The 27239-nt window shown below is 44.7% G+C and overlaps 1 protein-coding gene across 19 annotated transcripts in view; it reads left to right on the forward strand.

Annotated features, from left to right (window-relative positions):
- The window catches only part of HMBOX1 (homeobox containing 1), a 203615-nt gene that overhangs the window by 93951 nt on the left and 82425 nt on the right, over positions 1-27239 (forward strand). For 14 of the 19 annotated variants that reach the window (XM_068143201.1, XM_068143203.1, XM_068143208.1 and 11 more), the window contains exons 2-4: positions 5797-5880; positions 7602-7756; positions 11082-11164. In XM_068143201.1, coding sequence (XP_067999302.1) covers positions 7730-7756; positions 11082-11164 — 110 coding nt within the window. In that variant the 5' untranslated portion in view covers positions 5797-5880; positions 7602-7729. Of the gene's footprint in view, positions 1-5796; positions 5881-7601; positions 7757-11081; positions 11165-27239 lie in introns of those variants that run through there. The other 5 variants (XM_068143198.1, XM_068143199.1, XM_068143200.1 and 2 more) reach the window with 3 other exon arrangements.

Below are 27239 nucleotides of genomic sequence, written 5' to 3' on the forward strand. Positions count from 1 at the left end.
AGGTTCTTAACCTTGCTTTCCAGGGCACAGATGTAACACATCCTCAAGTCATATGGCGTAGCATTTTTTAAAATTTTTTTTTCCTAATAGGGCTATTTTGGGAAAATGGGCTAGAGAGTCCTAGATTAGCTTTAGTATTTTGGACACTAGTCCTACTTTTGTGCATGCACCCAGATGAATTTATCAAGTTTTGATGCAAATGCTGTACTTGGAGTTTTAGAAGCACTGGGTAAACAACAGTCTATCTGAACATCTCAAGAACAAAGGACTCCAAGCTGGCAAGGGAAGCCTTAAAGAGAGCTGTGGGCTGGAATATAAAGCCAGATGCATTCAAAAAAGAAATCAAGTAATGGAGAGGGTGGTGAACCACTGGAGTGAACTAGAAGGGATGGATCTTTGGTCTCATGCTGATTTGGAGGCAAGATGTCTTCTGGACATAAGTTAAGTCAGGTAGCAGGCTTGTTTTACTTTACTCTGTCCTCTGTGTAAAGAAGGTGAAGCAGCTGAAATGTAACAGCCTGTGTTTATAGACACATGCACAGGGTCTACGTGGCAATTCATATAGACCTTTAACTGTACATGAAGCGAAAGTTTTCCATTAGTTCTAGGAGAGGATTGGTTTGTAATTATGCCAATGGTAGACAATCTGCCTTTATAGTGAATTCAGCAATGGCAGAACTTCCTCCTTGAGCTGAATTTCATCACTGTCCCGTGCACCAGGTTTATCAGCAAACTAAAACTTGATTCTTCTGCATTTCAGTAGCTGGTATGGTAAGAGTTTTGTTGTAGTAGTGGGGCCTGTGTCCTCAGGCAGATACCATATTTAGCCACTGATACTATCCTGTGTGGCTCTAAGCCAAGAATTTAGCCCCTCTCTTGACGTTTTACTTTTGACAATAGGGTGACATTTCTTTTCCCCAAGGACGAAAGCTTTTAATATGTTCATTGTAAAGCCCTTTATAAGCCCTTACCAATGAAGGTGTTAGTGAAATACAAAGCAATGTCATTAGTTTTTTACTCAGAAATTAAAAAGGAAAATTAATTTCTCTTCCAAATAAGTGACATCAGCCTCCTCTTTACCCAGGGACTTCCTTCTTGCTTCTGCAGGGCATTGTGGATCAGGGTGAGCTATACTTCAAAACATTTAATTGCATACAGTGAGAAATGAAGAAAACTTAAGTGGATCCCAAGAATGTATTAAAAATCTGAACTAAAATGAGACTGATTTAATGTCAAGTGAGACAAATGCAGAGTTGATACTCCAGTGCTTCACACTTCCACTTGTCCTTGGCACCGAGAAAATGAGATTTTTAATATCTTGAAAACAGATTGCTGTGAAGCCTCATGCATTGTAAATTTAAGCTGCCTTTATAGCAACTTAAGCTGGGGACAAGATTGTTCATTACATCTGAATCTACAACTGTGGCCATGATTTTCATTTTAATATTGAATTTTTTTTTTGTATTGTCTGTTCCAGAGATAGGAAGGGGAGCTGACAGTGTTTTCCCTGTGTTAGCAGATAATTTATTTAATAAATAATGTGAAAAGGGCAAAGGTTTGTGAGTTCTTACTTGCATATCAGTTGCAGATAGTGGTGACACCTGCCTTTGCTGCTGTGGTCAAACTTGGTTTGGTGCTTTGGTTTACGCTAAAAGGAGGCTGAAGGAAAGAGGGATATTGATCCATGATTTCAGACTCATGATTTGGTAGTGACTGAAGTTACACTGTATTTAGTACAATGATAGGCAGGGGGTTGCTTGTTTCCCATCTGATGAGTTGTTACATTGCAAGGAAAAAAAAAAAAATTAAGCAGCCTTTATGTGTGTATGGGGGCAGGGAAAGTATTTCTGTGCCTCTGAACTTTACACCAATGTTGAGTCAAAGACTGTTTGTAACCCTTTTCAATAGCAGCTGTTCTGTTCTGGCATCGGATGTAGGAAGCACAAGCTTCCTCTGCTTCCTTTCTGTGTACCTGCATTTGCTTTCTCCAGTCCATCTACCAAGGCAAACCTGAAAATTCCTTGACCTGCCTTAGTGCTTGACTCTCTCTGTGCCAGCCTGGGATTGCATTCAGACTGTAATGCTGCCACCTCAACCTTTAACACAGCAAAAATGGAGAGTTCCTCTTATTTCCTCATGAACTCTCTCCTGTTTGTTTCTGTTGAAATACTGTCATCCTCTGTCGGCACTCACAGATCTGGAGCCTCCTGGAAAAACTCCTTCTTTCTCCTCTGTTCACATCCCAAATTTGGGCTAGATCCTAATGGCTCTTCATTTATAACATCTGAGGTCTGTACCATGTTTTTTTCTCTTCCATTAGTATCACTAATATCATCGTCCTGCTTTTGACAGCTCACACCTGAGTTACTACAGTGTTTTCTTTCTCTCTCTCTCATCTCCTTGTGTTCCAGTTTTAATGCTGCATTTCACAATAATGGAAGGTGATCTTTTCTTTCATTTGTGAGTTTTCTTCTTTGCTTCTTCACATTCCTCCACCTGAAAGCAAATCTTTCTCTGAGAAATCTGTTCTCTATCATTAGCCTCTCTGACCTTCAGAAAGTTTGTATATATTTAAGTCTAATTTGTTCCTCTGGAAAACAAAACAGCTCTCAGTATTAAACTCTAAATTTGGCATTAATCAACAGCATGATCTCATTTTTTTTGTGTGTGACTGCTTCAGGGAACATATTTTAAATGCAGTTGAGAGATTTATCAGAGAAGTGTTTTGGGGTAGAACCGTTGCTAAAAGGTTTGAGCTGGCTGACTGCTAGGGATCTGTGTAGTTTATCTTGTCCATCCGCCAGTATTTCCCAGTTTCTCTCCTAGGCCACAGTATATGACTGTGACAGTCTGCTGGTACCACTCATCTTGTTTGTGACCTTACTCTTGGCCACTTCCTTTCCTGGAGAAAAGAAGGCAAATCAAGACCTCGATGTGGGCCAAAGGGGTTGTTTTGGAAGTGACAGCAGACAGCTCTCAACAGCTCCCTCCCCAGAAACACCCAGCACATGCCTTTGACACATCTGGGTGGGGGCAGACTAAAAACCCCTGGGAAAGCAGCTGACTGCTGCTGCTTCTGGAAAAAAATCATTCAGGTCAGCCTTTTGCCCTGAGACTTCCCAAGTTGGTGTTTTTTTTCATGGAGGAAAAAAAAAAGCCACATACACAACGGTATGGTTTCTGTATGCACAGCAGACTCCATCTGGGATAGGTGCAGTTCCTTCCCAGCATCTCTGGAAGGTGTGATAGAGGAAGTGCAGCATCCAGACTGCTCTTAACCACTGAGAAAAGCCAAGATGTGTCTGCCCACAGGGCTGGGTTGCTAATGTTACTGACATCTCTTTATGGGCCAGAGTAGATCATCCCATGCAAATTCCTCTGCTCTCTACCCACTTGTTTTCTACTCCAGCTCACAAACGTCCATAGCTTGAAGTGTAAATATTCTCTCTAGTTCTTTCTGCACCTGCCTGGAAGTAATACCCTGCCTTTCTCTTTCCCATTGGTTAATAGTTTAGCTTTTTGAAGCAATTTTACTCCATGACAGTTTGTGGAGAAAGACATCAGCAGGGATAGCTAAAGAAAATTCTATTAGGTCATTCCTGTATAGAATGTAGTACCTGTCTTCTAAGCTCTGTGGATGTTAGCCAAATAATCCTTTTAATAGCTTTTGCAAGTTAAAAGGGTAGGTAACTGTCATAAGGCTAAATGATTGCATAGATTAATTTACTTGTGGCTAAAAGAAATCAATTGTAATTTAAATTTTTGTCTCTGGTCTGATTACACAACCAGACATAAACTTTCTCCTTAGGAAACTACCATGTGCATTAAGTCACAGGATCACAGAGTGCTGAGAGCTGGAAGGGAGCTATGGAGATCATCTAGTCCAATCCTCCAGCTAAAGCAGGGTCACCCACAGCAGGTTGCCCAGGATTTCATCCAGGCTGGTTGTGAAAGTCTCCAGAGAAAGAGACTCTACATCCTCCCTGGGAAGCCTGGTCCAGTGCTCTGGTGCCCTCAAAAGAAAGTGCTTTTTCCTCTTCTTTGGATGGAACTTCCTGTGTTCTTGTTTGTTCCTGTTTCACCTTCTCCTTGTTATTAGGCACCACTGACAAGAGTCTGGCCCCATCCTCTTGCTCCCTCTTGCCCATTAGATACTGATCAGCGTTGATGAGATGTCATCTCAGTGTGCTCTTCTTCAGGCTAAACAGCCCCAAGTCTCTCAGCCTTTCCTCTTCAGAGAGATGCTTCAGTCCCCTCAGCATCTTTGTAGCCTTAGCTGGACTCTGTCTCTCTTGAGCTAGGGATCCAATAAGGCCCAGTATTTCAGGTGTGGCCTCAGTAGGGCAGAGTAGAGGGGGAGGAGAACCTCCCTTGACCTGTTTGCCACACTTCTGAATGCACCCCAGGAAACTGTTGGACTAGAATGGAATGGAATGGAATAGAATAGAATTAACCAGGTTGGAAAAGACCTTTGAGATCGAGTCCAACCTATCATCCAACACCATCTAATCAACTAAACCATGGCACCAAGCACCCCATCCAGTCTCTTCCTAAACACCTCCAGTGGTGGTGACTCCACCACCTCCCCGGGCAGCCCATTCCAATGGCCAATCTCTCTTTCTATGAAGAACTTCTTCCTAACATCCAGCCTAAACCTGCAGCTTGAGACTGTGTCCTCTTCTTCTGGTGCTGGCTGCCTGGGAGAACAGACCAAGCCCCACCTGTCTACAACTTCCCTTCAGGTAGTTGTAGACAGCAATAAGATCTCCCCTGAGCCTTCTCTTCTCCAGGCTAAGCAACCCCAGCTCCCTCAGCCTCTCCTCATAGGGCTTGTGCTCCAAACCCTTCAACAGCTTTGCTGCCCCCTCCCCCCTCCAGACACGCTCCAGCAACTCACCATCCTTCTTAAACTGACTTGGCCACAAGGGCACGCAGCTCGCTCGTGGGGAATTTGTTCTTTGCCAGGACTCCCAGGTCCTTTGTAGAGCTGGTTTCCAGCAGATCAACCTGTAATCTGTCCTGGTGCAGGACACTATTCTGGCCTTTGTATGTCATTAGATTCCTCTCAATCCAACTCTCCAGGTCCTGCTGAATGGAGCACAGCCACTCCTCCCAGTTTTGTGTCACAGCAAACTTGCTGATGGTCCCTTCATCTGGGTTGCTGGTGAAGATATTGAACAAGACTGGACACAATCCTGGGGAACACCACTAGCAGTGTATGCAGTATGAAGTATATGTCTGTGTGTACCTCGATAAGTTACAGGTTATCCAGGGTAATGTATTTGAACAGTTTGGGTTTTAATCTCTGGGCCTGCAGTAGCCCAGAATATGCAGCTTGTTGGCCTTGTTTAGATCTGTCAAGTATCTGTCTGTAACTTGAGCCATTATAATTTAGAGGCTGTTCGGATGTAAAAGATTATTTAACAGGTGTTAAGTCCATGGGCCTGTTGCAAACCATCAGAGCTCATGCTGAAGGCAAAAGGAAGAAAGAAATAAGACTTGAAAGATGATGTAAGACAATTCAGTGGTTCCAGAGACCATTTTAACCATGATTGTGTTTAGTGATTGGTGTATCTTCTACTGCCTTTTAGCAAGGGGGATGCATTGGGTGTTTGAGAAGGGTCCTGTAAGTATATGTCTTGGAGGTTTTTTTGGTGATACTGCAAATGAAACTGCTGTTAGGTTGCCCTCTTTGAACTGGCTGTATAATTGTATGCCAGATAACAAGAAGTCCAAATGTATTTGCCTTCCATAAAAACTGCTAATATTTTTGTATCTTGTCATTGTGTCTTACAGAATGTTGAATAACACTGAAGACCCTCAAGAGGCTTTATAACGTCCCATCTCCATGTAAAGTATGCTCAGAACTTTTCCAGTAGTGTAAGTACAAACTAAAAAAAAAAAAGCAGAAAACTTTCAAGTTATTTGATGTCCTTTAATCTGTCTAAAGAGAGCAAAGAAATGTTTACAATGATTTGTCAGCAGGTGGCTGAGTTGGAGAGTTCCATTGGTTTGGTATTTGTGAGACATTTAAACCAAAGAACAGTAGCATTTCATTCCTCGCTTGGTCTGGTTGATATGTTATTTCTACTCTTCTGTAGAGAATAGGAAAAGGAAAAGAGAGAGAGAGAATGAAAATCATGCTGCTGTTAGAAATTCAGCCTTGATCAGGGAAAAAGAAGTGTTAATATACAGAGAATCATAGAAGCAAGGTGGTTGAAAAACATCTTTAAGATCGTCAAGTCTCCAACCATTACCTAACTACCAATTCTAGTACATCCTGTAACACTACATCTTTGGGTCTTTTAAACTCTTTCAGGGATGGTGATTAAACCACCTCCCTGGGGAGCTTCTTCCAGTGGTTGATAATCCTTTCAGCGAAGAAGTTTCTTCTAAAATCCAATCTAGTTCTCCCCTGGTGCAACTTGAGGCCATTTCCTCTTATTTGGAAGAAGAGATCTGCACACGCTTTGCTCCAGCCTCCTCTCAGGGACTTGTGAAGAGTGAGAAGGTTTCACCCGAGCCTTCTTTTCTCCAGGCTAAACAACCACAGTTCCCTCAGCCACACCTCATAAGGTCTGTTTTCCAGACCCTTTACCAGATCCAGCACCTCACTGCCTTCTTGTGAGTGCCTCAAAAATGAACGCCGGTACTCAAGGTGTGATCACAGCAGTGCTGAGTACAGGGGGAGATCTCCATACATGTACTGAACATGTATCATATCCCTGTACCAGAGCTGTGGAACAGACACCTCTCCTATGAGGACAGACTGAAGGAGTTGGGGCTGTTCAGTCTGGAGAAGAGAAGGCTCCGAGGTGACCTAATTGTGGCCTTCCAGTATCTGAAGGGGGCCTACAGGAAGGCTGGGGAAGGACTTCTCAGGATCTCAGGTAGTGACAGGACTAGGGGGAATGGAATGAAGCTGGAGGTGGGGAGATTCAGGCTAGATGTGAGGAGGAGGTTCTTCACCATGAGAGTGGTGAAGCACTGGAATGGGTTGTCCAGGGAGGTGGTTGAGGCCCCGTCCCTGGAGGTGTTTAAGAGCAGGCTGGATGAGGCTCTGTCCAGCCTGATCTAGTGTGGGGTGTCCCTGCCCATGGCAGGGGGGTTGGAACAAGATGATCCTTGTGGTCCCTTCCAACCCTGAATGAAACTATGAAACATTAGCACCAATATAGACTTAGTGAAAGGACATGAGTACACCCCATAGCAAAGGCAAAAGACCTAGGGCACTTAACCTAATGTTAGAATTGGCTTTGCTGATCCAAGCAACCACTGCTGTATCTTGAATCCCAGTATGAACTGAAGTTGTCTGAATCTCATCCTTGAATTGGAGCCTATTAGTCTGTTCTTCTAAATTACTTCTATCGTGACTCTTCAATGTAGTCAGTATCTGTGCTGTTTCTTCAATAAGCAAATGAGTTTGAAGATTGTCAGACTGAAAGGAAAGGCTTGACCTGTGCTGTACTTTCATCCATCTGGCCAGTCCTATATCCCTGTTCCCCATAGCTCTTTTGTAGGCATAACCAAGTGCTTGTTCGCTTTCAGTCAGATTCTTGAGATACTTTGACCTCTTGACTTCTGATTGTACCTCCTGTCAGACTGAGTTGGAAAAAGCAATCCTGTCTGCAGAACAGGTAGCAAGAAACCGGGCTGCTGTGAACACAGATTTTTCCAGACGGATTCCTTCCAGGATGAAGATTATTCATCTGTTGCCAGCTGGCAACAGATGGAGCACATCTGTCCCAGAGGAAGGGTAAGATCAGAGTGTACGAGAATGGCCTATCCCTCAAAGGGAAAAAGATTCTGGGGAGGGAATTGGCAGGTCTCATAGATAGGGCTTTAAACTAGTTTCGAAGGGGGAAGGGGTTGAAACCAGTCCCCCCAGGCTGGGGTCTGGGGGTGATAAGCCAGAGCCAGAGGTGAAACCAGCAGCCCGGCTGAAGTGCATGTACACTAATGCACGAAGCATGGGCAACAAACAAGAGGAGCTGGAAGCCTTGCTGCAGCAGGAAAGTTATGATGTAGTTGCCATCACAGAGACGTGGTGGGACGACTCACATGACTGGAGTGCTGCAATTGATGGCTACAGGCTCTTCAGGAGAGACAGGCAAGGAAGAAGGGGTGGAGGGGTGGCCCTGTACGTCAGGGAGGCACTAGATGCCATTGAGACAGAGATTAGGGACGATCGGGTTGAGTGCCTGTGGGTAAGAATTAGAGGGAAGGCCAACAGGGCTGACATCCTGGTTGGAGCCTGTTATAGACCACCCAACCAGGAGGAGGATGTTGATGAGTCATTCTATAGGCAGCTTAAGGCTGTCTCAAGATCGCCTGACCTTGTTCTCATGGGTGACTTCAACTTGCCTGATATCTGCTGGGATCTTAACATAGCAGAGAAGTGGCAATCTAGGAGGTTCTTAGAATGCATGGAGGACAGCTTCTTATCCCAGGTGCTGCGAGAGCCTACCAGGGGCAAGGCTATGCTTGACCTCCTCTTCACCAATAGGGAAGGGTTGGTGGGTGATGTGGTGGTCGGAGGGTGCTTAGGGGCCAGTGACCACGAGATAATTGAATTCTCATTATTTGGTCAAGCTAAGAGGGGTAGCAAGAAGACCTCCACTCTGGATTTCCGGAGGTCGGACTTCAGGCTACTCAAGGAACTAATTCAGAGGGTTCCTTGGGATAAAGCCCTTAAAAACAAAGGGGTCCAGGAGAGCTGGTCCTACTTCAAGGAAGAACTGTTGAAGGCTAAGGGACAGGCTGTGCCAATGTGCTGGAAGATGAGCCGCCGGGGCAGACGGCCAGCCTGGATGGTTAAAGAACTTTTAATGGAACTAAGGGAAAAAAAGAGGGTGTATCACCTTTGGAAGAGAGGGGAGGCAACCCGTGAAAAATTTAAGGATGTTGCTAGGTCTTGCAGGAAGAAAATTAGGGAGGCAAAAGCGCATTTGGAGCTTAGTCTGGCCTCTGCTGTGAAGGACAACAAAAAGTCCTTCTATAAATACATTAATAGCAAGAGGAAGGGCAGAGACAACCTCCACTCCTTGGTGGACACGGAGGGGAACGTTGTGATAAGGGATGAGGAAAAGGCAGAGATACTTAACACCTTCTTTGCTTCAATTTTTACTAGCAGGACAGAATGTCTTCCAGACAGCTGGCCTCCAGAGCTGGCAGAAGGATCCAGGGAGCAGCATAGTTTTCCAATGTTCAAAAATGGGGTAGTTGGTGATCTGCTCAGCTGCCTGGATCCCCACAAGTCCATGGGACCAGATGGGATCCATCCTAGGGTGCTGAGGGAGCTGTCAGAGGAGCTGGCCAAGCCACTCTCCATCATTTTTCAGCAGTCCTGGCTCACTGGCGAGGTCCCAGAGGACTGGAAGCTGGCCAACGTGGTGCCCATCCATAAGAAGGGCCGGTTGGATGAGCCAGGGAATTACAGGCCTGTCAGCCTGACCTCAGTGCCAGGCAAGATCATGGAACAGGTCATCCTGAGTGCATTAACACAGCACTTAGAGGATGGCCAAGGGATCAGGCTCAGCCAACATGGATTTAGGAAGGGCAGGTCCTACCTGACCAACCTGATCTCCTTCTACGAGCAGGTGACCCGCCTGGTGGATGTGGGGAGGCCTGTGGATGTAGTTTACCTGGACCTCAGCAAGGCCTTTGACACCGTCCCCCATAGCAAACTCCTGGCCAAGCTGTCAGCCCATGGCTTGGACAGCAGCACTCTGAGCTGGGTTAGGAACTGGCTGGATGGTCGAGCCCAGAGAGTGGTGGTGAATGGTGTCACATCCAGCTGGCGGCCAGTCAGTAGTGGAGTCCCCCAGGCATCAGTGCTGGGCCCCATCCTCTTTAACATCTTTATTGATGATCTGGATGAGGGCATTGAGTCTATCATCAGTAAATTTGCTGATGACACCAAGCTGGGGACAGGAGTTGATCTGCTAGAGGGTAGAGAGGCTCTGCAGAGAGACCTCGACAGGCTGGACAGATGGGCAGAGTCCAACGGCATGAGATTTAACACATCCAAGTGCCGGGTTCTGCACATTGGCCACAACAACCCCATGCAGTGCTACAGGCTGGGGTCAGAGTGGCTGGAGAGCAGCCAGGCAGAGAGGGACCTGGGGGTGCTGGTTGATGGTAGGATGAACATGAGCCTGCAGTGTGCCCAGGTGGCCAAGAGGGCCAATGGCATCCTGGCCTGCATCAGGAACAGTGTGGCCAGCAGGAGCAGGGAGGTCATTCTGCCCCTGTATACTGCACTGGTTAGGCCACACCTCGAGTCCTGTGTCCAGTTCTGGGCCCCTCAGTTTAGGAAGGTTGTTGACTTGCTGGAACGAGTCCAGAGAAGGGCAACGAAGTTAGTGAGCATCTTGGAACACAAGCCCTATGAGGAGAGACTGAGGGAGCTGGGGCTGCTTAGCCTGGAGAGGAGGTGACTCAGGGGTGACCTTATTGCTCTCTACAACTACCTGAAGGGGGGTTGTAAACAGGCAGAGGTTGGTCTCTTCTCCCAGGCAGCCAGCACCAGAACAAGAGGACACAGTCTCAGGCTGCGCCAGGGGAAGTTCAGGCTGGAGGTCAGTAGGAAGTTTTACACCGAGAGAGTGATTGCCCATTGGAATGGGCTGCCTGGGGAGGTGGTGGAGTCGCCGTCACTGGAGGTGTTCAGGAGGAGACTTGACAGGGTGCTTGGTTACATGGGTTAGTTGATTGGGTGGTGTTGGGTGATAAGTTGGACGTGATGATCTTGAAGGTCTCTTCCAACCTGGTTTATTCTATTCTATTCTATTCTATTCTATTCTATTCTATTCTATTCTATTCTATTCTATTCTATTCCTCTAGCACGTGGACATTCACAGCGCAAGTGACAGTGCAGTCACAGACTTCTGTCAAGGGAGTTGCAGCAAAACATGATAGCTGCCAGAGGGTTTTGTGTTGGAAACTAAGCTATTTCAAAAAGGCTTCTTGATCCAACCATTAGTTATTTTCTACTGCTTATGGTTTAGTCTTCTATTCAAAATGAGTGGTTTCCTACTTCGTTGCCAGTCCCCTGAGCCACCTCCTCTTCTTTCTTTTAGCTGGGAACATGTTGGATTTCAGTATTAAAATCACCACTTGAAATTGTAAAGATCTATTTCACAGCAGGAAAGGAAGCCTGGAGGTAAGGCCACACTGCCCTGTGCATCTTTATTATACTGGTAATTCAGAGTTTGCAGAGTGATCTTAGAGCTCCTCTGTGCTTTGTGTGAACACAAGGACAGTCTGTCAGCTTTAACTTTGAATGGGACTTTTAAGATACATTTCCAAACTGAATTACATAGTTACAGTTCCTGTTCTTTAGCTACATTTCAGTCATGTTGTCCCCTTGTGCAGTTACCATTGGATGTCACATTATTCTGTGGCTTTCTGGAATCATTGTGGCACACTGATGTGTGCTGTTAATCAGCTGCCGTCCTCCATCAGAGAAGTAGCAGCTTTTTTGATTTATTCCCAAAACATAAGTGTATTCCAGCAATATAAGTATAGGGGAATAATTTTTACCTGAGTGAAAGCTGAGGTGAACTTATTTGGAGGGGATTAGAGAGTATTAAATTAGAAGAAATGGGCCAAGATGACCCATTTAGGTATAAAGTTTCCATATTAAACCATAGATACATTTTTAAAAGGATCAGTGAGCATTGTGGTTTCAGACAGGGGAAGAAGAAAACAGAATTGTGAAGAAAGAAAAGTTAAAAATACTGAATGAAATTAAAACTGAATATTTTAAAACTACCCATTTAGAGAGTAGTTTGGTTACTCCTACCCTGGGGCAGGATCCTCTGTCAGAAGAGCAAAGGAGGCAGCCAGCTGCAGTTACAATTTCATCTAACTAATTTTAGCTGTAATTGGATGAGAGTCAGTACTTGAGAGGAACTTGAGGCATGGTGTGAACACAAAACTCTTGATTTTAGTGTCACAAGAATTAGTCATTTATCTAAAACTAAGTCCTGTGGCCAGTGCATGTGTATCTCCATTGAGTTCTCCATAAGTAGAATAAATTACTTGTACTTCATAGGCTTATGGCAGTATTGATTAATTAACATGTTAATAGTGAGATATGACCATCAGTATTTGTTTTGCATGTTTCAAAACATGATTTCTGATAGAACTAGACAGTTTCAACATCGTCACTTAAGGATTACCTGAATTATCAGGCTGATGCTTATGAATCTATCTGCCAGCAATGACAGAGCTGTCTTGGAAGTGAATAAAAGCCTGCTGAGTGGCGAGAAAATCAACGTGAGTAATGCAAATGAAAAAGGACTCAACTGAAGCCTTGTCATCATTTAGGAAAAACAACACAAAGAAAGGAAAGAGTATGTGAATGATACCAAAGTCAGCACACCTAGATGAACAGACAGTGAAGCTACAGTGGCTTAGAAACTCACCACGTGGCTGGTCTGTGTTGACTGTCCATCTACCTTGAAATGTGACACAAAACACATTAATTAAACCTGGCTGAAAGAGGACTCGGCTAATCTGCTTTCTTTTGTCTTCAGTGACAAGGTATCATGTAAATAGTTGGTGGCTGTAGAAATGTTCTGTTGGTATCTTAAGCTTCCTTAACTGAAACAATGTCCTGTCTGAGCCCTTAGTTAATTGATGATCTCACAGGTAGCTAAGCCACTCTGAAAGGCGTATGTACCACTCACTTTTCAGCTTCTGGCCAAATTGGCTTGTCTCCATCTGTTGGGGTGGTAATAGCAATCATCAGAACCTTCTCCAAGCTAAGTCAGCTCACCAACCCAGGCAGAAACTAGCTGTGGGTTGCTTGGTTAGTTAGTTGATTGATTGATTGATTGATTGACCTTCTGGGTTAGTTAACCGAACTGGTCTGTGGAGATTTCCACTAAGTCCTATGCAGAAGGGCAGAGGAGCATTTCTTAGCTTGGTTCACCCTCTTTAATGCATCTGCAGCCTCAGGACTTACATCTCTAGATGGGTCGTGGCTCTGAGCAGGACACAGAAAGGTTTGGATTTTTCTTGAGAATACAGACTGGTTCTTCTCTCTGTCATGCAAGAGGAAATTTCTCTAGTTTGGGCCTAGGCTATGCAAAGAGATGCTTGGTGCTTTAAGAGTGTTAATTAGGACGTGTTTTTCTTGTTGAAACACCTTAAAATAAAACTAATATGGAAGCAACTGTGGCCAAAATTACATGGTTTTGCCATTATAGTTTATATTCTTCAAGGCATTCCTTGATTTCGGAAAGCATGCACGGACTCCCATGTTGGTGAGGCAGGAATCGTTTATCGGTACAGAACAAGCAGCTTATATAGGAAAAATCGAGCAGGGTAAGCAATTCCCTGACATTCTTGCACCACTGCTGCTAATTGGGTTTTCTCTTTTGATATGCAGCTGTCCATTGTTATCTTCATCCTATATCAGGTTGGTCTTCTCCAGCATGGAGACAAGCATCCTCTTGTCTGGCACGTCAGGTTGTTTACCACGGTCAGCTCTTCTTTATCATCAAGCCATCCTTCCAGTATCAGTGGCCTGTTGTTCTTTCTTGTCCTGAAACCTTCCATAGATACTTTCTGCTTTCCTACACCTTGAAACTAGTCTTTCACCTTCTTACATCTGATGCTATACAGGTACCCTGTAGGATGGCTGTATGTGTGGTGAGAAAACACTCAAAAGTTTGGCCAGGCACTTGGTCTGCCTTCTTGCAGAATACCTGTGTGACTTTGAATAAGTCATTTTGACTTGTCTGAAGGCCAACACTCCTTTCTGTGGACTTCTGGTTTTGAAAGTCAGTGTAGTTTCACTTCCCTGCATCACAGGGATAATCTGTAGAATGTTTGAAGTATTTAGATACTATTCAAGCCAGAAGAATTAAAAGAGAAGAATTCCAAGATACTGTCTGGATTTTAATAAAGGATGTGTGAAATTCTGATGTGAACTGGAGGCAGAATACAGAAGTACCTATCCCTGTAATCTTGACAGCTGAAACTAGGTGACTTGCCAATCTGGTGCCTGTCTTAGGTCCACATCGCCGTTTTATTGCCAGAATGACTTTCTTCATTTGGGTTAAAGATAGTGTTTCAGTCTGTTGGTGAGATTTGCTTAACTGTGTATGTCAAACACACAAGTCCTGACATAAAGTCTGATAGAGACTCTATATTTCCAAAGTTTAGTCTTCAACTTCTGAATCCAAGAGCTCTTCATTTACTCTTGGCACAGTTTTGGGCTTTGGGCCTGTGGTGGTTTTGGAGAGAAGGGCCTAGCCTTCTCTCCCCCACAAAGAGGAAGAAAAAAAAACCACAGCTAGCCAGCTGGAGAAGCAAAGGAAAAATGCTATATTTTACAAGCAATTTTGGAAAATGCAGGATATGTACACAATTTACAGTATTTACAACATATATACAGAAATATACAGCAAAGTAAAAAAAACAATAATACAGGAACGAAATTCCCTCCTCCAGAGGAGGGTTCCCCCCCTGTACCCCCTTCTCTCCACTTTTTCCCCAAAGAGGGTTAGAAAGAGAGAAAAAGAGCAGTTATTAATTAAAGCAGAGTGTTAGTCGGCCTTATCTGTTCAGGGTCACTCTGGCAGGGAGCCCAGAAGCAGACAAGCTGGAAAGGGAGAAGGAAAGGAGCGAACTGAGGAAAGTCCCAGCTGCACCTAAACTTAAAACTGCATTCTACCAATCCACCAATGAAATTAGTTTAGAATATCTGATTGTTTTTGTTATTATTCCAAAACATTCAGCCATAGTGTCCCAGCACTGTCTCTTTTCTTAAAGGCACAGCCTCAACCAGTCACAGGGCCCTGATTCAGTACTCAGCTGCCACTACAGCTTTTCTCTCTGTTTGTTAGTCCTGCTGATCCCTCATTCTGCTCTTGAATCCAGCCTCAGAGTTTGAATTCCTGTCTCGTTGCTGTAGAATTGCAGCTACAGTAGGAAACCCAGATCTTAGAAGGAGGAAAGGTTAGGGTTAGGCAGATAAGTTGTTGGTGTGAACCAGTCTGTGCCTTGAGTAGAATTCAGAAGTGTCTGGCTCCCAACCCTGTGCTTAATCAGAGGTCAGTCCCTTTTGTAGGACTTAGATTATGACAATAATTGGCATTTATATTACCTTTTTGCCTTGTAAGATTGATCTCAAGTTCTTTCTCTTTCACAAACATGTAAAGTGGATACTATAAAGTTACTCACCTAAGGGGATTCAGTGGCCAAACTACTAGGGCTTGCTTGATGCCAGTATGCCAGCATCCAGAAGAAAATATTTTATTGTCAGTGAAGGATTTCAAAGCCTGGTATGGAAGAGCAGCTTTTGTAGAGGTAGTAAATCTGGGTTGGGAGCTCTTTTAACTAGCTGAGAAACTTGAGGCCTCCTGAAGAAATGATATGTTGATATTCTGCTCTCAGCTTGCCTTCCATAATTTGTGTAGCGGTGAGTATTTGATTACGTTGGATTTATTTTCAGAAGTTTCAGGCTGCTCTTGTTAATTGTCACCGTTTTGATGGAAAGCATATGGCAGTGTTCTGCATTCATAAGGTGCTGTTTTGCATTCACAAACAGCACTGGTGACGTTTAACTTCGATAGATCGGCTTGTGAGTCTGATTTCACTCCTTGCTGCAAGGCAAAGCTTTCGTTTCCCTGGGATGAGGGCAGTCATTACAAGCATTACATTTTGTTTGTGAATCAGGATGAATGGGAGTAGAGTCCTCTTTGAAAATCAGAACTATGAGATGCAACTGCAGGAGATAATTATGCTAATGTATGGCTAAGGATGGATCTGTGTTTGTTGACATGATGAGCACTTGAGGCCTGATTTTTTATATTTTTTTTTTGTCTCTCTTGAAAACTGGTACAACTCCACTGAAAATACTGGAATTGCAACTGATGAACACAAGTGTTGGCTCAGATGAGTCAGATCCTTAATCCGGTATTGCGCCCCAGAATTCATAGCATCAACTGCTGTTTTGAAGGCAGCTTTGCTTAATATGGTGCGAAGCTTTGGGTGTTTCTGAAATATTTAAATTGGCAGTGAATAAAAGGAGATGCACTTGTTCAGTAAGAACAGAAAAAGCCAAAGCTTGAAATTCACAAGATTAGATAGTGTCGACAGAAGCACAAAATGGTGGGGTTTGGAAGGGACCTCTGGGGATCATCTAGTTCAACCCCCCTGCTAAAGCAGGATCACCCAGAGCAGGTTACCCAGAATCACAGCCAGTCCTCCAGGGAAGAAGACTGCACAACCTCTCTGGGCAGCCTGTTCCAGTGCTTTCTCATCCTAACAGGAAAGAAGGTTTTCTTCATGTTCAGAAGGAACATCCTGTGTTCCAGTTTGTACCCATTGCCCGTTGTCCTATTGCTTGGGCAGCACTGTATAGAATAGAATAGAATAGAATAGAATAGACCATACCATGTTGGAAGAGACCTTCGAGATGATTGTGTCCAACCTATCATCCAACACCACCTAATCAACTAAACGATGCAACCAAGCACCCTATCAAGTCTCCTCCCAAACACCTCCAATGATGATGACTCCACCACCTCCCCAGGCAGTCTGGCCCTGTACTCTTGACTCTTGCCCTTTAGATCTTGATAAGCATTGATAAGATCCAGGCTCTCAGCCTCTCCTCTTCTTCTTGTGCCCTAAATATCCCAATGTTCTTCCATTAGTGCCTTGGAGCTTCACTTGATGGGTCACAGCCCATCAACAGTGCATGTTGTGCACTGTTTACTTTGTGATGTACATCAACTGCACTGTTTGTTGAACAGCTGTAGCTCAGAATGAAAGTCTCTCTCTTGAGCATCTTCTAAGAACCGACTGCATCCTTTGGGATGGGTAATGGTGGGCAAGATGTGAAAAGGGAAGGAGGGACAAATGAAACTACTTCTTGGGTCTCATAAAAATGTGTGGAGAGAGAAACAAGCTTGGCTTAAAAATCAAGAGACTAGACAGCTGGAAGTTTTTTTGTAGTCGCTGATCCTGATAGAAAACATCCAGAGCAGCTTGTTCATGGTAATTAGGTTGTTGAATATCAGGCCAGTTGATAAGTAAATTATATTGCTGTTGGAAATAGGAACACCATCCTTGATAGCAGTTTTTCCTTGCTGCCTAGATCAGAGACCTCATGAGGAATGGAAACATATCCCCCTGGACATTCAGAGTCAGAATCCTTGCACCAGTAGATGGTCTGGGGACTGGGCATGAAAAAGCAGCACAGCTGTGCTCTCTGCTGTATGTTTTTAATAGCTGGAGGACATCCATCTCCACAGCTGTTCAGATAGTTTTCAATTCTATATGTACGTAAGTGCGGGAAAAAATCTGGCAGGCTAATAAGTTGAAGCTATGACAAAGATTGTGATGGTTAAAACAGTTATGATATAATCATGGAATTGTGTTGGTTGGAAGACACCTATCATATCATCAAGTCCCACTGTTAGCCCAGCACTGCCAGGTACCCACTAAATCATGTCCCTCAGCACTACATCTACATGGCTTTTTCAATCCCTGCAAGGATGGGGACTCCACCCTTGTTCCAGGGCTTGACAATCCTTTTGGGGAAGAAATTGTTCCGTTAGTTGAACCTAAATCTCTCCTGGTGCAATTTGAAGCCTTTTCCTCTTGTCCTGTCAGTTGTTCCTTGGGAGAAGAGACTGATCCCCATCGTGCTCCAACCTCCTTTCAGATAGAGAGTGAGAAGGTCTCCCCTTTATTGCCCTTCTTTGGACACATTCCAGCACCTCACTAGCCTTCTTAGAGAGAGGGACCCAAGCCTGAACACTGTGTTTGGGGTAAACTAGTTAACTAGTTGAAGAAATAATTTTTTTGTTACATAGTTTTGCATGACCTGTTTCAGTTGACAAGCCAGAATGTTACCTTCTGAACTAACCACTCCATTTAAGGGGCAATATTGTGTTTAATAACACCAAGCAAGTGCATATTGCATTGCAAAACAATTACAAGGTTATAAATTCTGAAGATGCTGTTGACAAGACAGTGTAGTGCTGCTAGGGTCCTACCCTGGAGCAGCAGTAGATAGCATATGTTAAGGAAGGGTGAAAGTTGGCATCTCTCCCCATCCTGTTTACCACAGTTGATGGGACTTTACCAGAATAATTTTTAAACAAATTACAGGACCTAGGATCCTGTTATGAACACTTTGGCTCTGGCCCACATCTGTGGTATGCAGATTATATCAAATATAGATCTTGCATCAAAACATGCAATTAGTGTGTAAGTCCTGAGCTTTGCAGAGCTTCTTAGATAAAGTGGTGAATTTTAATTAAAGTTTGGAGGAGGACCTCTGCAGAAGAGGATCTCTTCTCTGATGTTGAAACACTTCCTATTCATGTACAGTCAGTAAAAGATTGGGGAAAATGTTTTCTTATGATCATTAAAGACTTCAGAGCCATTTTCTCAAGTGTTAGAAGTGTTAAGGATGGTGTCTGGCCTTATTCCCAAATGGGTAATTGAATTGCCTTGAACTCTTTCCTGCAAGTTCAATTGGATATGAACTTAGATCAGAGTTGGTTTTATGGGATTGTTCTGCTGTGTTCCATCACCTACAAAGTTAGTGCTGGGTAAATGTTTCCTTATATCTGTCTGGGGTTGGGTTATGACAGCAGGTGAGAAAATCTGCCAGTGTTTTTCCTGACTTTTCTCTATGGGATGCAGGAAGAGAAAGGAACATCTCTGTATCTGGACATGTATTTCCACTCAAGATCAATGCTTTCAATTTGGGGAGAGAGCCCCATATCTGAAAGGTGAAATTCATACAGAAAAAGAAGCTAAATAAGTTGGTGGCATGAGGAAGAAAATCAATGGCATTGAAGGCAGTTATGGCCCTGCACAGCCTTCATTCCAGAAAGTAGTGTTAGAAGTTAAAAGAATGATGCTGCATCTGGCTGTTTGAGATCTGCTGCTTATTTTGTATTTGTGGATCTGGGAGGAAAATAAGTTCTATATTATTTAGCTCCTTACAGTTGTCCCTTCAGTCTGATATTCAGGTACCTCAGTGTTACAGTTTGAGCTGGGTGCCCCCCTGCAGTGTTTACTTCCTGTGTCCAGAAGTCCAGCCCAGGGGTGGACACAGGAAATTATGTAGTATTTCATACCACAATCCTTTGCACCCCTATAAGATGCAGTGCGGAGTCTAGCACTATCTCTTTTCTTCCTCCTCCGTCAGCCGGTAGCTGGGGGAGATGTCTCCTGGCTTTGGGCCTGGCTAGGCCCAAGGCCACGGGGGGATGGGCAGTCTCAGATCTGGCCAGCTGAGACTAGCCTAGCAGTGGGAGGGGGAAGAAGGAGCCCTGAGGGTCTCGGGTGTACCCTCAGGTAGGGATGGGATCTCTCTGGGTCTGTTTTGGGAATTTTTTTTTCTTGGCACTGTGCTTCTGCTTTTCTGTAAAGGTTCACTGCTTTCTATTTAAACTTTCCATCACTTTTGCAATCCGTTTGTCTGAGTGTTTATTGTTGCCGGGGTGGGGAAGGGGGCTGCCTCAACCCTAGCACATTCTTGGTAGCAGAGGATGGTTGAGGTGGGCAGAGGATCTGCCCCCAACCCCTTTACATTCTTGGCGAGCCAGGCAGGAGAAGGAGTTGGTTATTGTGGCTACTCTGCAGATCGGATTGTAAAAGATAAGAGAGTTTAAATTTAGTTCTGGGCGTCGTTTTGGTTTTTTGGCAGTTGGGGGCTCGTGTTGTTGTTGGGGCGATTGTGTTAAGTTCTTGTGGATTGCAGGGGGACTCCTGGTGCGTGTCCGGTGGCAGAGAGTCTCTCTTGCTATTTCAAGCAGGGGTGGTTCTTAACCATCGGAATGGGGGCACCGCTTGAGAATGCGGGACCTGCCTTCCCCCACCTTTATTCTCTGCGGAGCGGTAAAAGCGGCAGGGAGTGAAGTGGGGGAGGAGCAGTGGCGAGCAGATCAAAGTCAGGTCCGCTCTCGCTGCGGGGTAGGGCCAGCCGCGGCGAGCGGGCGAGCTCGGCTCCCTATGGGCGAACGGGGACTCCAGCTGAAAGCTGTTCTCAAGGGCCCTGAGGACGTGCTTATGGCTTTTGCTGGAGGAGACGTTTGAATGCCCGAGGGGTGGAGGCGATTTTGATTCTGTACCGCGGCGGCAGAGGTGGGCGGAGCCCTGCTGTGTGCTCAGGCGGCGGCAGGACCGGCCGTGCGCTCGGAGCGGCGGCGGCGGTCCCCGGCCGTCCACTTGAGCTGTGGTGGCGGCGGGACCTGCCGTGCGCTCGGGCTGCGGCGGCGGTGAGCACAGCCGCGCGCTCGGAGCGGCGGCGGCGGTGAGCACGGCCGTGCGCTCGGGCTGCGGCGGGGCCGGCCCTAGTCTCTTCCCCGGCCTTTTCGGAAGAGTTCCGAAAATGGCGCCGAGCACCTGGCTCCACCTCCCTTCTTCTCACTAGGTTGTGGTGCAGCCCCTCCCTCCGCCAGGGGAGGGTTGTGTTTTGGATGCTGTCACGTCTCGGTACGCGAACGCCTAGCGGGAAGGCGGTGTACTGTGATAAGCATCTGTAGAGCCTCGGGCCGCGGCTGGAAGCGGTCAGCACTGGGCTTGGGATAGGTCCGTGCAGGGTTATGAAAGGCTCAGCGTGCTGTTTTCCTGGAGGGGTGGAGAAGCAGTTAGAGCCTGATTGTTCTGACTGGCTTGCCCCAGGGGTGGAAATATGCCGCTGAGTAAATAGAGATGGGAATAAAGGTTGGTTGAGAAGTTGTGAGGTTCCTTCCAGGTGACCAGGATGTCCAACGGATCCACGAAGAGCTTGCACCGCAGAAGAGTGAACTCTGCATCGCTGAGAGGTTCTACTAGATGAGGGAAGAAGAACTGGAATGGACGGACACTAGAGCCTGAATGAGAGACTGTTTGGGTGGACGCCCAGATGAAGATAGGGACTTCGCCGAACATGTCATTGGAAGATTTCTGATTTAATGATGTGTTTGGGTGCAAAGATTATGGTATGAAATAAGGGGTGGTATGTTACAGTTTGAGCTGGGTGCCCCCCTGCAGTGTTTACTTCCTGTGTCCAGAAGTCCAGCCCAGGGGTGGACACAGGAAATTATGTAGTATTTCATACCACAATCCTTTGCACCCCTATAAGATGCAGTGCGGAGTCTAGCACTATCTCTTTTCTTCCTCCTCCGTCAGCCGGTAACTGGGGGAGATGTCTCCTGGCTTTGGGCCTGGCTAGGCCCAAGGCCACGGGGGGATGGGCAGTCTCAGATCTGGCCAGCTGAGACTAGCCTAGCAGTGGGAGGGGGAAGAAGGAGCCCTGAGGGTCTCGGGTGTACCCTCAGGTAGGGATGGGATCTCTCTGGGTCTGTTTTGGGAATTTTTTTTTCTTGGCACTGTGCTTCTGCTTTTCTGTAAAAGTTCACTGCTTTCTATTTAAACTTTCCATCACTTTTGCAATCCGTTTATCTGAGTGTTTATTGTTGCCGGGGTGGGGAAGGGGGCTGCCTCAACCCAGCACACTCAGGTTCCTTTTGGAGGAAGGACAAAAGATAAGCATGAAGTTTTAATGCACTATAGATACTAAAAGGCAGTAAGTGGAATTACTCCATCGTACTTGGAGGTAGTGACTGCCAGCTTAATGTATGAAACATAAATAAGTTTGATACTTTTAAGCTACCTTTTTTCTGTTGGGATCTAAATAAACTTGATTAATTTTAAGGGCCAGATTCAGTTGTTAAAAAAAAAAAAAAGGTAAATTTTTAGCTTTGAGTTTAATTAATACTCTGCAGAGGTCTTGCTTTCAAAATTTCAGGAAAGAGAATGCATGGAAATTCTCCCTTGGTTGACCATCTCCCAAAGGAAATTCAGCAGCCTCTTATAACTGGTGAGAGTTTTGACAACTGATCAGGAGATAAAGCACACTAAGACAAATGGGTGTATTAATGGGAGTGTCGCCAGCAGATTGAGGGAGATTCTCCTCCCCCTTTTCTCTGCCCTAATCAGGCCACATCTGGAGTATTGTGTCCAGTTTGGGTTTCCCAGTTCAGGAGAGACAAGGAACTACTGGGGAGAGTCCCAACAAAGGCTACAAAGGTCATGAGGGGACTGGAGCATCTCTCTGACAAGGAAAGGCTGAGAGACCATGGACTTTTTAACCTGTAGAAGAGCAGCCGGAGGTGGGATCTTCTCAATTCATGTATCTAAAGGGTGCATGTCAAGAGGATGGGGCCAGACTGCTTCTCAGTGGTGCCCAGTGACTGATCAAAGGGCAACAGGCACAAACTGGAACCTAGGAGGTTCCATCTGAACCTGAAGGAAAACTTTTCCTCTTTGAGGGTGCTGGAGCAGACTGCCCAGAGAGGTTTTGAACCTGCTCTGGGTGAACCCATTTCAGCAAATAGGTTCAACCTTGTGGCATGTGGCACAACTATATGGTCTCCAGAGGTCTTCTCCAATCCCCACCACTCAGTGATTCTATGATTCTGTAAGCTAAGATCTACTAGTGTTGATGATGTTTTGCTACTCTGGCAACAAATTTTGCCACAATTTGTCTACAGCAAAGCAGTCATGACTGTCCACAGTCCATACTCAGGAGGAAGTATCTGCTATCTTTATTTTTCTCTGCTCGTCTCTATCTTACTGTATTTCTTGTTACTTTTGCAGCTGATTGTATTTCACAGGGAAAAAAAGGGGGGGAGCAAATAAAATTATAACTAGCCAGAGGAGTTCAGGAGGATAAGAGGCTCTTATAGCCATATGGGGGGGTGAAGTAGTGGAGAATATCCATTAATTAATTAAGTGAATGAAATTATGGTGATTTTAAAATGGCTGATTTACTTAACTGCTTTGTAAATTGAGCTTTAAACTGAGTAAGTTTATTAAAATATTTTAAAAGGGAAAAATAACTGAAGCCCTGCTAAAATAACAGTTCTAAATGATTTTGCTATAGTTACTCATTAAAAAGCAGGAGACTGTTGATGGTGTTGGAACATGTTCAATAATACCATGTTTTGCAATATTTGTTTTGGGGTTTTAATGGAAAATTCCCCGTTCCTGCAGTTGTTTTTAGTACATAAAACTCACAAAAATCATTGTTTCTAGATCTTATGGCTGTGTAGAAAAGCATGTGGCAATGTGTTCATAATCAGGAAGACCAGTAAGAAGTATGTGAGACGCAAGTATAAGCAAGGCAATTGGTACATCTGCACATGACATTAGTGAGAGCGGCAGTGAGATACTGTATCTGGGTTTGCTGTTCTTATCTTTTAAGCATAGAAAAATTACACAGCAGCTGTCTACAGGGACTGAAGGGCCAGAAGAGTGCTTTGCATGGAGTTTGGGTTGTTTGGTTGGGTTCTTTTCAGATTGCTACCTTTTTTTTTTCCCAGTTATTTTGTTAGACATAGGACTTACTTTGACAGTAGGCTAGCTACTCTTGGGTTGCTTTCTGCAAAACCTTTAAAAGCAGTCCACAGATTAGCAGGACTCTGTAGAATCAAAGAATCCTTTAGGTGTGAAAGGACCTTTAAAGGCCATCTAGTCCAACTTGTCCTGCAATGAGTAGGGATATGTTCAACTAGATCAGGCTGCCCAGAGCCCCATCCAGCATGACCTGGAATGGTTCCAGGAATGGGGCTTCTACCACCTATCTGGGTGACCTGGGCCATCTCTGCTTGTCCTGTCACAACAGGTGCTGCTAAAAAGTCTGTCACCATCTTTCTTATAGGACCCCTTTAAGTATTGAAAGGCTGTGATAAGGTCTGTCTAGAGCCTTCTGTCCTCCAGGCTGAACAATCCTAATTCTCTCTGCCTGTCTCTGTAGTAGAGGTGCTCCAGCCCTCGGATCATTTTTGTGGCTTCCTGAACTCACTCCAGCAGCTCCATGTCTTTCTTGTTCTGAGGATACCAGAGTTGAACACAGCACTGCAGGTGGGTTCTCACCAGAGCACAGCAGAGAGGCAGAATCCCCTCCCTCAACCTTCTGGCCATGCTGCTGTGCATGCAGCCCAGGATATGGTTGACTTCAAGGCGGCAAGCACACATTGCCAGCCGGTGTTCTGTTTTGGATTCACTAAAACCCAAATCCTTCTCCACAGGGCTGCTTCAATCCCTTCATCCCCCAACCTGTATTGATAATGAGTGTTTCCCTGACCCAGGAGTACATCTCTCATATCTGTATCTCTAGTTTAGAGAGAAGGATATTTTGGAGGACAGTATCAAAGGCTTTACATAATTCCAGGAAGATATCATCTGCAGCTCGTAACTTGTCCACTAATGTAGTTGCTCCATCATAGAAAGCCCCTGGATTGGTCAGGCAGGACTTGTCCTTGGTAAAGCAAATCACCTATCTCAAATCACCATCTTGTCCATCATGTGTCTTAGTAGAGCTTCTAGGAGGATCTATCATAGTATCATAGTATCATTCAGGGTTGGAAGGGACCACAAGGATCATCTAGTTCCAACCCCCCTGCCATGGGCAGGGACACCCCACACTAGATCAGGCTGACCAGAGCCAGGATCTATCCCAAGATATTTCCAGGTGCAGAGCCAACACAAGTTGGAGATCACTGAATGTTTTACTTTATGGCAGAGGATGGCCCTTGTTCATCAGCTCTTGCATCCCTGTGATTGAAATTACTGCTCATGCACAGTGATCTCCACTGCATCAAAGTGGTGCAAACTGGAGGCCAGGTCACTTTCCCACTTGCAGCTCCCTGTGACAGAAGATCAGCTATTTTCTCTTGCATCTAAGAACAGTGCAGTTCATTGTGTGTAATGTAGTAGCAGTTCACTAAGGGATACTTAGGATTCACTAAAGGATTATGTGTAACTCACTAAAGAAGATTAATTTGGCCTGAGAACCCAGATCTAGAAGCTCAACTCTGATATTTTAGACAAATTAGGAATCACACCCAAGTTTTAAGGGAATGACTGACCATGGTCATGGCCACAAACTGCTGCAGGATGTTCTGCGTGGCTCAACACTTTTTAATCCATCTGGGAAGCCTTACTTCAGTCAGATGCAATTTTTTTGTTTCATAGGGCTAGAAGGACAAAAGGTTTGGGTTTCCAGGTCTGTGAGAAGCAGATTAAACTAGATAATCTAAAATATGTTTTAGGATTAAGTGTTGAAGAGTCAGTTAAATAGGAATTTTGAGTAGATGGATGGAGTTTATGGCTCATCAAATTTTCCAGTTCAACAAAGTACTTGAGCACATGAAACTTGTAAATGATCCAGGAAATGGTGCCACTCAAAATGCAGGTAAGAAATGGCAAAGAAAGGTTGATTCTAAGTAAGGCAAGTTGTCACATGTAGTAAAAGCAATCTCAAGGCCCGATGTTTAAGATTAAATTCTCTTTATTGAAAGCCATGCTACTTAGAACTGGCATGGGGACTCTTCAGGTGGTACAGGACTTTGTGATGCAAGTCAGTAAGTCAGCATGACACTTCACAAAGCTTGGAGGGAAGGATTGAGCAGCTCTGCCTCCTCCAGTGCAGAGGCCAAACTTAGAACACAATATCTGTCCAAATGCTCCTTGTCAAACTCTGAATGTCTCTGTCTGAGATATGACTTCCAAATTTTAGTTGTTACAATTCCAGTCAGTTGCTAGTCTGATGCTGCATTGGCTGCTGTGCTTTTAGTAGAATAATCTCGGTTCTTCACTTTTTAAAATGGCTTGTACGTTTTCAGTAATCAATTGTCCAAAGGACAGCACATTCCCATTGGACTGAAGTACTTAACATAGCTGTTGTCCGTCTGTCTTCTCACACAGTCGTTTTCTTGGATGGGAGTCATACCCTTGCACTGACCTCCTGCTTCTTTCTCCCACATACACAGTGTTGAAACAATGGAAGGGCCTCAGTATTTGCTTAATGAGGCCAAAGAAAGGAGCTTCTTCTCATTTCTGTATTTTCCTGCTGCAAAATACCACACAATTTAAAATACCATTTGTGTGGATTCATGCATCTTGACTTTGTGGCACCGTGTCTGTACCACATCTGTACAGCTGTGCTCTAGCTACAGCTCTAGTAAGCAAGCACATTCTCCATGCTGTTCTTCATCCCCAAGGCCATTTGGCCACATCTATATTACTATACAGTCTTAGCCTTGAAGCTGAGTGGCTGCCTCCAAACAGAGTGTTTGTGGTCTCTGCTCCGTGCATAGTCTTGAAAAAGACTGCAAATTGGTCAGTAGTGCTCTGGTTGTGCTGGACTCAAACTGTGCCATGGACATGTACTGTGATTTAAAATCAGAAAGGTCATCAAATACAACTGTGAAGTCCACCATTAAAGCATGTCTCTCAGCATCACATCTACATGTCTCCTAAATCCCTCCAGGCATGGGGACACCACCATTTCCTTGGGCATCCTGTTGCAGGGCTTGACAACTCTTTCAGGGAATGCATTTCTCATCATATCCAACACCCACAAAACCTATGGGTTTGGTTTACTGTAATTCATATATCTGAAAACAGACTAAATACAACAAGTTTAAGTTTTGTCACTCTGTGATTTCTGTTGGGGACTTTACTCTTCTAGTGCAACAATGGAATTGAGATGATTGAGTTACAAGAAATCCTGCCTTTGGAGGGGAAAAGGCTGTAGACTTGTTTCTTTAAATGAAAGCTCAGTAGTAATTGGATGTTCTGCACTTCCTTTTTAGGGCAGGAGATCTGTGACAACATTCCAGATTCAAAAGTTACTAACTTCAGAAATGAGACTTCAGTCAAATCAACTTTGGTCCTACAGGCCACTAGAATTTCCACTAGGTCTGTTTTTATCTTCTGCTTTTCAAGGTAGCAACAAAAACTTAGGGCAACTTGAACTCTCCATACTTAAGATTCAGAAGAGCTGAGGTTCATAAATCTCATGTCACAACAGGTTCAGGCTTCTTCAGGAAAACTCAATCTCCGCCCTCAGCTTGACAGTTTTGGAGTCTGAGATTTCTATCTGGTGGTTACTTAGCAATCGGCAAAATTTTGTTTGAAATCAAGTTGCAGCCTTAATTACGGAGGAGCCACTGTCTCTCTTGTTGCAGAGGTTTATCAAAAGCAAAAGGGTACTAACTGCAGGTTTATCATACAATGTGCAGGGATTTCTGGTAGAAGAGAGAGCTTGGAGCATTTGAAAGAAAAGAAGCCTTTCTGCTACACAGGGAGACTAGCATTCATGAGAGTTTGCCTGTTGGGCTTGTTGGAGGTAGACTGGGCTGTCAGCTATCAGCTTTCATGGGTGCGACTTCAAACTTTGCACCAGATTGGTCTTTCCTGCATGTGAG

The sequence above is a fragment of the Melanerpes formicivorus genome, unplaced genomic scaffold, assembly GCF_026170545.1.
Source record: "Melanerpes formicivorus ecotype bairdi unplaced genomic scaffold, bMelFor1.0.p_v2 SCAF_9, whole genome shotgun sequence".
NCBI lineage: Eukaryota > Metazoa > Chordata > Aves > Piciformes > Picidae > Melanerpes > Melanerpes formicivorus.